Source organism: Puma concolor, chromosome E4, assembly GCF_028749965.1.
Source record: "Puma concolor isolate L17-30 chromosome E4, mPumCon1.1.hap2, whole genome shotgun sequence".
Lineage (NCBI taxonomy): Eukaryota > Metazoa > Chordata > Mammalia > Carnivora > Felidae > Puma > Puma concolor.
Window position 1 is genome coordinate 65,017,385 of NC_141683.1, and position 15,429 is coordinate 65,032,813.

General features: G+C 38.3%; 1 protein-coding gene across 3 annotated transcripts in view; it reads left to right on the plus strand.

Annotated features, from left to right (window-relative positions):
• Positions 1-15,429, plus strand: part of CATSPERE (catsper channel auxiliary subunit epsilon) — a 201,828-nt gene that overhangs the window by 115,663 nt on the left and 70,736 nt on the right. For all 3 annotated transcript variants that reach the window (XR_015245774.1, XM_086693173.1, XM_086693172.1), the window contains one exon: positions 10,642-11,134. Coding sequence is in view for 2 of the 3 variants with exons in the window: in XM_086693173.1 (XP_086549299.1) it covers positions 10,642-11,134 (493 nt within the window). In the remaining variant the exon portion in view is untranslated. The remainder of the gene's footprint in view (positions 1-10,641; positions 11,135-15,429) is intronic.

Genomic DNA, 15,429 nt, shown 5'->3' on the forward strand with positions numbered 1-15,429 from the left:
TGAGAACTGGAGACGAATGTATATTCTGCTGTTGCTGGATGAGATATTCTTTATTTGTCAATTAGATACACTTGATAAATGGTGCTGTTCAGTTCAGTTATGTCCTTACTAATTTTCTGCCTGCTGGATCTGTCAATTACTGAAAGGAGGTTGTTGTTGTTGTTGTTAATGTTTATTTATTTTTGAGAGCGAAAGAGAGACAGAACACGAGCAAGGGAACGGCAGAGAGAGGGAGACACAGAATCCGAAGCAGGCTCCAGGCTCTGAGCTGTCAGCACAGAGCTCTAGGCAAGGCTCAAACCCACAAACTGAAAGATAATGACCTGAGCTGAAGTCAGTCGCTTAACCGACTGAGCCACTAGGTGGCCCCTGAAAGAGGAGTTCTGAATCTCTAACCATACTAGTGGATTTTTCTACTCAATACCCATGAGTTTGTACTCAATTTTTAAGAGTCTCTTATGCTTTGGCTCTCTCCCTCTCTAACCTCTTTTTTTTTCTTCCCCTCCCCCATGGTCTTCTGTTAAGTGTCTCAGGATCCACACAAGAGTGAAAACATATCGTATCTGTCTTTTTCTGTATGACTTATTTCACTTAACATAACACTCTCCAGTTCCATCCACGTTGCTACAAAAGGCCATATTTCCTTCTTTCTCATTGCCACGTAGTATTCCATTGTGTATATAAACCATAGTTTCTTTATCCATTCGTCACTTGATGGACATTTAGGCTCTTTCCATAATTTGGCTATTGTTGAGAGTGCTACTATAAACACTGGGGTACAAGTGCCCCTATGCATCAGCACTCCTGTATCCCTTGGGTAAATCCCTAGCAGTGCTATTGCTGGGTCATAGGGTAGATCTATTTTTAATTTTCTGAGGAACCTCCACACTGTTTTCCAGAGCGGCTGCACCAATTTGCATTCCCACCAACAGTGCAAGAGGGTTCCCGTTTCTCCGCATCCTCGCCAGCATCTGTAGTCTCCTGATTTATTCATTTTAGCCACCCTGACTGGTGTGAGGTGGTATCTGAGTGTGGTTTTGATTTGTATTTCCCTGATGAGGAGCGACGTGGAGCATCTTTTCATGTGCCTGTTGACCATCTGGATGTCTTCTTTAGAGAAGTGTCTATTCATGTTTTCTGCCCATTTCTTCCCTGGATTATTTGTTTTTCAGGTGTGGAGTTTGGTGAGCTCTTTATAGATTTTGGATACTAGCCCTTTGTCCGATATGTCATTTGCAAATATCTTTTCCCATTCCGTTGGTTGCCTTTTAGTTTTGTTGATTGTTTCCTTTGCTGTGCAGAAGATTTTTATCTTCATGAGGTCCTAATAGTTCATTTTTGCTTTTAATTCCCTTGCCTTTGGGGATGTGTCAAGTAAGAAATTGCTGTGGCTGAGGTCAGAGAGGTTTTTTCCTGCTTTCTTCTCTAGGGTTTTGATGGTTTCTTGTCTCACATTCAGGTCCTTTATCCATTTTGAGTTTATTTTTGTGAATGGTGTGAGAAAGTGGTCTAGTTTCAACCTTCTGCATGTTGCTGTCCAGTTCTCCCAGCACCATTGGTTAAAGAGACTGTCTTTTTTTCCATTGGATATTCTTTTCTGCTTTGTCAAAGATGAGTTGGCCATACTTTTGTGGGTCTAGTTCTGGGGTTTCTATTCTATTCCCTTGGTCTATGTGTCTGTTTTTGTGCCAATACCATGCTGTCCTGATGATGACAGCTTTGTAGTAGAGGCTAAAGTCTGGGATTGTGATCCCTCCTGCTTTGGTCTTCTTCAAAATTACTTTGGCTATTCGGGGCCTTTTGTGGTTCCATACAAATTTTAGGATTGCTTGTTCTAGCTTCGAGAAGAATGCTGGTGCAATTTTGATTGGGATTGCATTGAATGTGTAGATAGCTTTGGGTAGTATTGACATTTTAACAATATTTATTCTTCCAATCCATGAGCATGGAATGTTTTCCCATTTCTGTGTATCTTCTTCAATTTCCTTCATAAGCTTTCTATAGTTTTCAGCATACAGATCTTTTACATCTTTGGTTAGGTTTATTCCTAGGTATTTTATGCTTCCTGGTGCAATTGTGAATGGGATCAGTTTCTTTATTTGTCTTTCTGTTGCTTCATTATTAGTGTATAAGAATGCAACTGATTTCTGTACATTGATTTTGTATCCTGCGACTTTGCTGAATTCATCTATCAGTTCTAGCAGACTTCTGGTGGAGTCTATCGGATTTTCCACGTATGATATCATGTCATCTTCAAAAAGTGAAAGCTTAACTTCATATTGCCAGTTTTGATGCCTTTGATTTCCTTTTGTTGTCTGACTGCTGATGCTAGCACTTCCAACACTATGTTAAACAACAGCGATGAGAGGGGACATCCTTGTCGTGTTCCTGATCTCAGGGGGAAAGCTCTCAGTTTTTCCCCATTGAGAATGATATTAGCTGTGGGCTTTTCATAAATGGCTTTTATGATGTTGAAGTATGTTTCTTGTATCCCGACTTTCTCGAGGGTTTTTATTAAGAAAGGATGCTGAATTTTGTCAAATGCTTTTTCTTCATCAATTTTACAGGATCATATGCTTCTTTTCTTTTATTAATATGATATATCACATTGATTTGCAAATGTTGAACCAACCCTGCAGCCCAGGAATGAATCCCACTTGATCATGGTGAATAATTCTTTTTATATGCTGTTGAATTTGATTTGCTAGTATCTTATTGAGAATTTTTGCATCCATATTCATCAGGGATATTGGCCTGTAGTTCTCTTTTTTTGCTGGATCTCTGTCTGATTTGGTAATCAAAGTAATGCTGGCTTAATAGAATGAGTCTGGAAGTTTTCCTTCCCTTTCTATTTTTTGGAACAGCTTGAGAAGGATAGGTATTGTCTCTGCTTTAAATGTCTGGTAGAATTCCCCTGGGAAGCCATCTGGTCCTGGACTCTTACTTGTTGGGAGATTTTTGATAACTGATTCAATTTCTTCGCTGGTTATGGGTCTGTTCAAGTTTTCTATTTCTTCCTGTTTGAGTTCTGGAAGTGTGTGGGTGTTTAGGAATTTGTCCATTTCTTCCAGGTTGTCCAGTTTGTTGGCATATAATTTTTCATAGTATTCCCTGATAATTGCTTGTATTTTGAGGGATTGGTTGTAATAATTCCATTTTCATTCCTGATTTTATCTATTTGGGTCATCTCCCTTTTCTTTTTGAGAAGCCTGGCTAGAGGTTTATCAATTTTGTTTATTTTTTCAAAAACCAACTCTTGGTTTCATTGATCTGCTCTACAGTTTTTTTAGTTTCTACATTGTTTATTTCTGCTCTGATCTTTATTATTTCTCTTCTTCTGCTGGGTTTGGGGTATCTTTGATGTTCTGCTTCTATTTCCTTTAAGTGTGCTGTTAGATTTTGTATTTGGGATTTTTCTTGTTTCTTGAGATAGGCTTGGATTGCAATGTATTTTCCTCTCAGGACTGTCTTTGCTGCATCCCAAAGCATTTGAATTGTTGTCTTTTCACTTACATTTGTTTCCATGTATTTTTAAATTTCTTCTTTAATTGCCTGGTTGACCCATTCATTCTTTAGTAGGGTGTTCTCTAACCTCCATGCTTTTGGAGGTTTTCCAGACTTTTTCCTGTGGTGATTTCAAGCTTCATAGCATTGTGGTCTGAAATATGCATGGTATGATTTCAATTCTTGTATACTTATGAAGGGCTGTTTTGTGACCCAGTATGTGATCTATCTTGGAGAATGTTCCATGTACACTTGAGAAGAAAGTATATTCTGTTGCTTTGGGATGCAGAGTTCTAAATATACCTGTCAAGTCCATCTGATCCAATGTATCATTCAGGGCCCCTGTTTCTTTATTGATCCTGTGTCTAGATGATCTATCCATTGTTGTAAGTGGAGTATTAAAGTCCCCTGCAACTACCACATTCTTATCAATAAGGTTGCTTATGTTTGTGATTAATTGTTTTATATATTTGGGGGCTCCCGTATTTGGCGCATAGACATTTATAATTGTTAGCTCTTTCTGATGGATAGGCCTTGTAATTATCATATAATTCCCTTCTTCATCTCTTGTGACAGCCTTTAATTTAAAGTCTAGTTTGTCTGATCTAAGTCTGGCTACTCCAGCTTTCTTTTGAGTTCCAGTAGCATGATAGATAGTTCTCCATCCCCTCACTTTCAATCTGAAGGTGTCCTCAGGTCTAAAATGAGTCTCTTGTAGACAGCAAATAGATGGGTCTTGTTTTTTTTTATCCATTCTGATACCCTACGTCTTTTGGTTGGAGCATTTAGTCCATTTACATTCAGTGTTATTATAGAAAGATATGGGTTTAGAGTCATTGTGATGTCTGTAGGTTTCATGCTTGTAGTGATGTCTCTGGTACTTTGTCGTCCTTGCAACATTTCACTCACAGGATCCCCTTAGGATCTCTTGTAGGGCTGGTTTAGTGGTGATGAATTCCTTCAGTTTTTGTTTGTTTGGGAAGACCTTTATCTCTCCTTCTATTCTGAATGACAGACTTGCTGGATAAAGGATTCTCGGCTGCATATTTTTTCTGTTCATCACATTGAAGATTTCCTGCCACTCCTTTCTGGCCTGCCAAGTGTCAGTAGATAGGTCTGTCAATAGTCTTATCAGTCTCCCTTTATATGTTAGAGCATGTTTATCCCTAGCTGCTTTCAGAATTTTCTCTTTATCCTTGTATTTTGCCAGTTTCACTATGATATGTCGTGCAGAAGATTGATTCAAGTTACGTCTGAAGGGAGTTCTCTGTGCCTCTTGGATTTCAGTGCCTTTTTCCTTCCCCAGATCAGGGAAGTTCTCAGCTATGATTTCTTCAAGTATACCTTCAGCACCTTTCTCTCTTTCTTCCTCCTCTGGAATACCAATTATGCATACATTATTATGTTTTATCGCATTACTTAGTTCTCTAATTCTCCCCTCATACTCCTGGATTTTTTTCTCTCTTTTTCTCAGCTTCCTCTTTTTCCACATTTTTCTCATCTAGTTCACCTATTCTCTCCTCTGCCTCTTCAATCTGAGCTGCGGTCACCTCCATTTTATTTTGCAGCTCATTTGTACCATTTTTTAGCTCCTCCTGACTGTTTCTTAGTCCCTTGATCTCTGTAGTAATAGATTCTCTGTTGTCCTCTCTACTTTTTTCAAGCCCAACGATTAATTTTATGACTATTATTTTAAATTCATTTTCTGTTACATTGCTTAAATTGTTTTTGATCAGTTTGTTAGCTGTCGCTACTTCCTGGAGTTTCTTTTGAGGAGAATTCTTCCATTTCATCATTTTGGATAGTCCCTGGAGTAGCATGGAACTGCAGGGCTCTTCCCCTGTGCTGTCTGGAGTAATTGCCTTGGTGGGTGAGGCTGCAGTCAGACCTGATGTCTGCCCCCAGCCCAGCGCTGGGGCCACAGTCAGACTGGTGTGTACCTTATCTTCCCCTCTCCCAGTGGCAGCACTCACTGTGGAGTGGTGTAGCCCCTGTCTGGGCTGCTTGCACACTGCCAGGCTTGTGGTGCTGCTTCTATAGGATCTTGTGTATTAGCCAGGGTGGATCCACAAGGTGCACAGGGGTAGGAGGGGCAGACTCAGCTCGCTTTGCCTTTGGTGACCCGCTTTGGGAGGGGCCCTGCGGCATGGGGTGGTGGCGGCGGCAGGAGGTGGGGGGGAGGCAGGCCTGCCGGAGAGATGGATCCACAGAAGCACAGCATTGGGTGTTTGCGTGGTGCAAGCAAGTTCCCTGATGGGAACTAGTTCCCTTTGGGATTTTGGCTGGGGGATGGGCGAGGGAGATGGCGCTGGCCAGCGCCTTTGTTCCCTGCGAAGCTGAGCTCTGTCCTCTGGGGCTCAACAACTCTCCCTTTCGTTGTTCTCTAGCCCTCCTGCTCTTGGAGCAGAGCTGTTGACTTATAACATTCCAGATGTTAAGTCCCACTGGCTGTCAGAACACACTCCGTCCGACCCCTCCGCTTTTGCAAGACGAATTTGGGGGTTCTATCTTGCAGGGTGGGCTGGCTGCCCTTCCACCACCCCGCCTCCTCCAGCCAGTCCGTGTAGTGTGCGCACCTCCTCTCCACCCTTCCTGCCCTCTTCCATGGGCCTCTTGTCTACGCTTGCTCCAGAGAGTCCGTTCTGCTAGTCTTCTGGCGGTTTTCTGGGTTATTTAGGGAGATGTGGGTGGAATCTAAGTGGTCAGCGAGACGTGGTGAGCCCAGCGGCCTCCTACACCACCATCTTCCCTGGAAAACCTCTGAGAGTCTATGTATCCCAAACTAATTTTTAAAAAGCACAGGAATGTGAACACAAGCGCAAACACAAAATCAGGCGAGTGTTTATGTGTAAGCAGGTAGGAGTGGAGGAAGGAGAGACATGGAGCATTTCTAAGGTATGGGTAGCGTTCTGATTCTTGATCTAGGTGATTAATACACAGATGTTCATCTCAGTATTATTCTTTAAATGTGTGTGTGTATCATATACTCTTTTTGTATATATGATACATTCATAATAAAATTATTAAATGTGTGGTTTTTAAAATTTTTTTAATGTTTATTTATTTTCGAGAGACAGAATGAGACAGAAGATGAGTGGGGGAGGGACAGAGAGAGAGAGGGAGACACAGAATCCGAAGCAGGCTCCAGGCTCTGAGCTGACAGCACAGAGTCTGACACAGGGCTCAAACCCATGAACTGTGAGATCATGACCTGAGCCGAAGTCAGATGCTCAACTGACTGAGCCACCCAGGTGTCCCCTAAATATGTGGCATTTTTAAAGAAACACAAAGAAAATATGTGTATATATAATATTAGAGGTTCATTTTTTTTTTTTACTTTACATCCAAATTAGTTAGCATGTAGTGAAACAATGATTTCAGGAGTAGATTCCTTAATGCCCCTTACCCATTTAGCCCATCCCCCCTCCTACAACCCCTCTAGTAACCCTCAGTTTGTTCTCCATATATATGAGTCTCTTCTGTTTTGTCCCCCTCCTTGTTTTTATATATATATATATATTATATATATATATTTATATATATATATATTATATATATATATATATATATTTTTTTTTTTAATATTGCCTTGGATGCCATAAAATACCATATACATGATGGTTTAGGATCAGGGTTTAGGAAAGGTTATCCTTATAAAAGATACATTTTGTAGTAAAACAAGAAAGCAAAATAGAAGAGATAGTTTTGAGCAAGACTTAAAAAACAGTAGAACATAAAGACAGGAGAATGGAAGAGGAACTCCCACGGGACATTAAGAGCACCAATAGTTCTGACAGGCAAACAGAAAGAACACACTTGAAATATAATATGGCAAGGGAAATTGAATAGGAAAAAATATGGAGATTCCCTGAAAATCATTTGGAATGGCTTGAATTTTTTCCTGGATATAATTAAGGGGCCATTGATGTTTCTAAGCAGAACAGCACTTAATGAAATTCAGTTTAAAGGAGATAAATTACAACATGGCAGATTAAATACAATTGTTTATCTCCACTCTCCCCCATAATCTCAGTAAGATAGTTGCAAGCCTAGAAGGAGAAGCAATGGGAAGGGAGGCAAGAAAGTAGAAAGCAGAGAGAGAAGTGGTAACTGACTTAGTAGAGCATGAAATTGTATTAATTAAGAGCTCACAGAGGGAGTTCTAAAGTGATGGGGACCCCCCAGTGTGACTTCAGTTCTTTCCTCCTGCTCTGCTCCCTGAATATGGAAACCTAGCATATATCCTGGCAAGATAGAAGAGGAGTTTTCTTTGTGTTAACTGATCAGACCTACTTAAAATAACTTAAATTGGAGTCAGAAAGGAAAAAGCACGATGGAGCACATGGTGAGCAAGAAGTGTCCCTCAGAGCTGACCCACACACAGCTTGTTACAACTTCTCTCTTAAATATTAGACAACCAAAGACTAACAGAGAATTATAGGTTTCAATATGAATGTCAGACACCTGAATCAATAAAAAGAACAGTAGAACTCAGAGGAAACAACACATAGAGGGAGCCAAAGAAAAGATCACAAAAAAGTATAAAATCTTCAGAGAAAGAGAAGATATTATACACATAAAAGAAATTAAGATGTTATAAAATGGGAAAGAAGTAAGAAAAGAATTTTGAAACGTGTATGATCACCATAAAAAACATTTGAAAACAAAATGATAGACGTGGAAAATTGAAAATGTGGTTTATATATACAATGGAATACCTACTTGGCAATCAGAAGGAATGAAATCCTGCCATTTGTAACAGCATGGATGGAACTGGAGGGTATGATGCTAAGTGAAATAAGTCAGTTATAAAAAAGACAGATATCATATGTTTTCACTCATATGTGGAACTTGAGAAATTTAACAGAAGACCACGGGGGGAAGGGAAGGGGAAAAAATAGTTTCAAACAGAAAGGGAGGCAAACTATAAGAGACTCTTGAGGAAAATAAACTGAGGGTTGATAGGGGGACGGGGGGCTGGGAAATGGGTGATGGGCATTGAGGAGGGCACTTGTTGGGATGAGCACTGGGTGTTGTATGTAAGCAATGAATCACGGCAATCTACCCCCCAAACCAAGAGCACACTGTATGTACTGTAAGTTAGCTAACTTGACAATAAATTATATAGAAATAGAGAAAGAAAGAAAGAAAGAAAGAAAGAAAGAAAGAAAGAAAGAAAGAAAGAAAGAAAGAAAAATAAAGGCAGTAAAAAAAAAATAAGGCAAAAGAAAATTGAAATGCTCAGTATGTCTTAGCTAGGCCTTGAGTGCTGGCTCCTTTCTAGGCCTTGTAGATAGGAAGTTATCCATTCAAACAAAATAGTCACCGATGCTTAGTTATAATGGGGCTATACACATATGAAATTATTATTATATATAGAATAATATATTTATATTTATATATATACGTGTGTGTGTGTATATATATGACAATGTAACAAAATGGTACTGATGATTTTTTTATGTTTATTTATTTATTTTGAGAGAGAGAGAGAGAGAGAAAGTGGGGAAGGGGCAAAGAGAGAGGGAGAGAGAGAGAATCCCAGGCAGGCTGTGCACTGTTAGTGCAGAGCCTGAGGTGGGGCTTGAACTCACAAACCATGAGATCATGACCTGAGCTGAAATCAAGAGTCAGATGCTTAACCAATGAGCCACCCAGGCACCCCATGATGATTTTAGAAATCGTACTTGAAATTGATGTTACCGAGTCAGTAGTGTGGCTTGCCAAAAACAGTAATTGCATTGAGTGTCATGGCAGCATGGTGATTTGGTGATAACCCTACAAATGCCCCAACATGGGCTGCCTTGACCTGCTAGGACCACAGTCCGAGTGGGCAGAATGCCATCACCCAGGTATGTATTCACTGAGGACATAGAAAACTCAAGAGATGTTCACTGAACATCTACAACCCGACATCTCCTCGATTGTCCTGCTAAGAAACTCTCCTTGGAATTTTTCACGACTTCTGAGATTCATGGTAGAATGCTTGTTTTCACAAATTCCTCTGTATGTCCACTCAAAAGATAGACCCAGCCCTGTTCAATAATAGAATACCAAGAAAAAAAGGGGGAGATCCTAAAATCTTAAAGAAAGGCAACCCATTTAAATAATAGCAAGAATCAGTGTATCATCTGGCTTTTCATTAGTAAACTTTAATACAAAAAGAAGGGAGAAGATGCCCTCAGAGCTCTGAAGTCTCTGCCTAATTTATCCAGTAGGTGTGTAAAATATTTTCAGATATTCGGGGGTCTTAAAATTTTATGTTCATATATTTTCTATTCACATATACATGAATGTACGTTCATATTTCACATTCATATATATTTTTTATGTTCAATTTTATACTTTCACAGAGAGGTACTGAAGGATGTGCTTTAGCCAAACCAGAAAGATCAAAGCTCTGGACTGAGAACATGGTGCCTTCAGCCCAGAGAGTTATGAAATGAACAAGTACTAGATGACCTGTCTTTACCACATGGAAAATATTAGGAAGCACCATTTCACCTCCTGGCACACTTAGGAAACAACAGATTTTCAAAATCAAATAATTATTAACTCTAGGAGAAGGATTATGAATATATATGTGTATATGTGAAGATGTAATTATAGTACAATAACTGGCTCAGTAGTAAACAATATTTACATAGTAAAACAATGTAAACCCTATAGGTTTAGCTAAACACTGTGATGTTGGAGAAGAGACATATGGGTAGTTAAACTTTATGAGCAATACATCTTCATCTGTCATATAAGAAGCCAATAGATAATGTGTAAAAATTATATATTAAGAGAGAAGCATAAGAATATTTGAGAATTTGGAGACACACTGCAAATGAGAGAGCTGTAAGAGTCCAGATTGTTTTCCTTTGGGAACAAGAGTGAAGAATGTGGAGAAATGGGGCAGGGGTAGCCTTTTAGTGCTATTTAATTTGTTTCACCCAGATTTATGTTGATAAAAATAAAATTTTTTTAAAGATGATAAATGTCAGTAGTGTACAAAATGGATGAGAAGAGAGGCCATTACATTTTTATACATTCTATGTTTATAATTTCTACACTTAATTCTAATATTTTATATACATAATTTTTTATATTTAATTTTTATATTTTTAATTTTCATATTCTTCTTCTTCTTAGGACCTGGCATATTTCAGTGCCAATGACAACAGATGATGTGCTAAAGGAAATTAAAGGAAATCAAGTGGCTTTTCAAGACTGCTTTATTGCAGATGTTCTTTTCCTGCTGACCTTCCCTTTGTTGACAATGCCCGAGATTCCTGACTCTTTACCAATCACTTCACCGCAAGGTAGTCAGTTAATATTAGCCTGGGCTACTTGTGTTCTTTCATCGGTTGTGGTGGTAGCTGATATGGAGACCTTTCAAACAAATGATTCATTCCGTACTTGGACCAGAATCAGAGTGCCTCCAAACATTTTGACTGACGATGAGAGACACAACGTGTCTGATGTGAACATATCATGGGATGGAATATTTTTTCTAATAAATGGTATTCTTTACATCAAAACTTTTACTGCGTTCAAAAGACTGGGAAGAAATGAAAATCTTCCTGATGGTGGAATTATTGGCATTACCTCAAGAAAATGGTGTTGGGCCAGACATTTATTAAAGGTTAGTAAAAGATTATATATATATATATATGTATATTAGACTTACACATTTAGACAAATTCACCATATCACTTAATTCCATGATATAAAAGAGACTATACTATGCAGATTTTGCAGAGCTATTTTATTTTTGGTGGTAAGTAAAACCATCTTCCTAACCTAAATTTGCAGAAGCGTCTGTTTAGAGATGCATTTCCAACAACAAAGAATGAAATAAATCTTGGTTGTTATTATGCAGAGTCATTTAATTATATTATGAGAGTTTTGTTTTACCTCGATGTGGGCAAAAGGCCCAGAAAACTATTTTACCCAAAGGTATCATGTGCTCTCAAAATTGGATTAACTTTTCTTTTTGACAATATAGTGAATAAAATATTTTAGACATTCTGACAGGTGTGAGGTGATATCTCCTTGTAGTTTTGATTTGCATTTCCCTGATGATAAGTGATGTTGAGCATCTTTTCATGTGTCTGTTGGCCATTGGCATGTTTTCTTTGAAGAAATGTCTATTCATGTCTTCTGCCCATTTTTTTTTAATTTTTAAAATTTTTATTTTTTAATTTACACCCAAGTTAGTTAGCATATAGTGCAACCATGATTTCAGAAGTAGATTCCTTAATGCCCCTTACCCATTTAGCCCATCCCCCCTCCCACAGCCTCTCCAGCAACCCTCTGTTTGTTCTCCATATTTAAGAGTCTGTTTTGTCCCCCTCCCTGTTTTTATATTACTTTTGCTTCCCTTCCCTTCCGTTCATGTGTTTTGGATCTTAAAGTCTTAACATGAGTGAAGTCACATGATATTTGTCTTTCTCTGACTAATTCATTTAGCATAATACCCTCTAGTTCTATCCACGTAGTTGCAAATGGCAAGATTTCATTCTTTTTGATTGCCAAGTAATACTCCATTGTATATATACACCACGTCTTCTTTATCCATTCATCCATCGATGGACATTTGGGCTCTTCCCATACTTTGGCTACTGTTGGTAGCGCTGCTATAAACATTGGGGTGCGTATGCCCCTTCAAAACAGCACACCTGTATCCCTTGGATAGATACCTAGTAGTGCAATTGCTGGGGCATACGGTAGTTCTATTTTTAATTTTTTGAGGAACCTCCATACTGTTTTCCACAGTGGCTGCACCAGCTTGCATTCCCACCAACAATGCAAAAGAGAGCCTCTTTTTCTGCAGCCTCGCCAACATCTGTTGTTGCCTGAGTTCTTAATGTTAGCCATTCTGACAGGTGTGAGGTTGTATCTCATTGTGGTTTTGATTTGTATTTCCCTGATAATAACTGATGTTGAGCATTTTTTCATGTGGAGTTTGGCCATCTGGATGTCTTCTTTGGAGAAGTGTCTATTCATGTCTTTTTCCCATTTCTTCACTGGATTATTTGTTTTTTGGATGTTGAGTTTGATAAGTTCTTTAGATATTTTGGATACTAACACTTTATCAGATATGTCATTTGCAAATATCCTCTCCCATTCCATAGGTTGTCTTTTAGTTTTACTTATTGTTTCCTTGGCTCTGCAGAGGTTTTTATTTTGATAAAGTCCCAATAGTTTATTTTTGCTTTTGTTTCTCTTGCCTTAAGAGACCTATCTAGTAAGAAGTTGCTATGCCAATGTAAAAGAGGTTACTGCCCGTGTTCTCCTCTAGGATTCTAATGGTTTCCTGTTTCACATTTAGGTCCTCATTTTAAATTTATTTTTGTGTGTGGTATAAGAAAGTGGTCCAGGTTCATTCTTCTGCATGTCACTGTCCAGTTTTCTCAACACCATTTGATGAAGAGACTGGGTTTTTTTGCATTGGACATTCTTTCCTGCTTTGTCAAAGATTAATAGTCCATATAGCTGTGGATTCATTTCTGGGTTTTCTATTCTGTTCCATTGATCTATGTCTATTTTGGGGCTTATACCATACTGTCTTGATTACTACAGCTTTGTAATATATTTTAAAGAAAGAACAAATTTTAAAAACGAATTAGAAAGTGTTTTGAACTATGGGCACCTGGGTGACTCAGTTGGCTAAGCATCAGACTCTTGATTTCAGCACAGGTCATGATCTCAGGGTCCATGAGTTAGGGCCCTGTGTTGGGCTCTGCACTGACAGTGTGGAGCCTGCTTGGGATTCTCTCCCCCCCCCCCCCCCATGCCCCTCCACTGCTCATGCTTTCTCTCTCTCAAAATAAATAAACACTTTTTAAACTGAAAGAAACAAACTGTTTTGAACTGAAAGACAATGGAAACAGAATATGTCAAAATTGGTGGGATGCTACTGAAGAGATACTTAGAGGGAAATTTATAATATTAATCCTCTATATTACAAAAGAAGAAATATCTCAAATCCATGATCTCTGCTTCCACTTTAAGAAACCAGAAATGATTTCAACCAAAAGTAAACAGAAGAAAGGAAATAAAAAAAAATCATTGGGTAAATTAATGGCATTAAGAAAAACAAAGCAAAATAAAAACAGAAAACCTACAGAGAAAATCAACAAAACCAAAAAGCTGATTCATTGAGAAGATCCATAAAATTGGCAAGTCTTTAGCCAGACTGACTGAGGATAAAACAAAAAAGAGAAGACACAAATTGCCAATATTGAGACTGAAAGAAGTGGAATTGGTGCAAAGTCTGCTGCTGCTAAAAAGACAGTAAAACAATGTTACAAACAACTGTAAATACAAAGTTAAAAAGAATCTAAAACACATTCAAAACCATAAAATGGACAAGTTACTTGAAAGACACAAACTACCAAAGCCTCCTTAAGAAGAAACAGATGATAGGGGTGCCTGGGTGGCTCAGTTGGGTAAGCGTCCAACTTTGGCTCAGGTCATGATCTTGCAGTTCGTGAGTTTGAGCCCCACGTTGGGCTCTGTACTCTCAGCTCAGAGCCTGGAGCCAGCTTCAGATTCTGTGTCTCCCTCTCTATCTCTGCCCCTCCCCCATTCATGCTCTGTCTCTCTCTTTTAAGAATAAACATTAGGGGCGCCTGGGTGGCTCAGTCGGTTAAGCAGCTGACTTCAGCTTGGGTCACGATCTCGCGGTCCGTGAGTTCGAGCCCCCGCGTCAGGCTCTGGGCTGATGGCTCAGAGCCTGGAGCCTGCTTCCGATTCTGTGTCTCCCTCTCTCTGCCCCTTCCCCACTCATGCTCTGTGTCTCTCTGTCTCTCAAAAATGAATAAATGTTAAAAAAAATTTTTTTAAATAAAAAAAAAGTAAAAAAAAAGAATAAACATTAAAAAAAACTAAAGAAGAAACAGATGACATGAATACTCTTACATCAATCAAAGAAATTGAATTTGTTATTTAAAAACCTTCCCACAAAGAAACCTCCAGGCCAGGAGGATTTCATCAGTGTCCTGCTATATATTTTAAAAATAAATGATGCCAGTTCTAAACTTCAGAAAATTGAAGAGGGAGTAATACTTTTCAATTGATTCCATGGAGCAGCTTGTCTGATACTACAACCAAGAATAACATATTAGAAAAATATAAAACTACATAGCTATATCTCTCATAAACAAAATTTTAAACTTCTAGGCAAAATTTTAGCAAACTAGATCCAACAATATATAGAAAGGAAAAATATATCATGCACAGGTAGGGTTTTAGTTCAGGAATGAAAGAGTGGTTTACATTAGAAAATCAATCAACACGATTTACCATATTAGAAAACAACAAAAGAAAAACCATATGATCATTTCAATAGACACAGAAAAGCACTTGACAACATCCAATATACACAATTGATTTTAACAATCAGCAAAATAGGAATAGGAAGGAATTTCTTCAACTTAACACAGGACACTCATATAAAATCAATGGCTAACATTGCACATGATGGTAAAAGACTAGCCCACTTAGATTTAATGCAGTTATTGCTGTGGTTGGGTTTAAGTCTACCATTTTGGTATCTATTTTCTATTAACACTATATATTCTTTATTTCTTTTTTTTTCTTGCCTTCCTTGCTTAAAATAAGGAACAAGGCAAGAATGTGTGCTCCTATTACTTCTATTCAACATTGTGCTGGCCATTCTAGTAGGTGCAATGAGTCAAGAAACAAAGGCACGTACATTGGAAAGGAAGAGTGAAACTGTCTTTATTACCAAACAGCATCATTAGATGTAGAAGAGGTTACAGAATATACAAGAAACCCATCAGGGCTAATAAATATGTTTACTAAGATTGCAGTTTACAAGATCAATATAAAAACTCAATTTTATTTCCATATGAAATATGCAATTTAATTTTGCATAGGAAATATACAAGCATAAAAATGAACAATAATAAA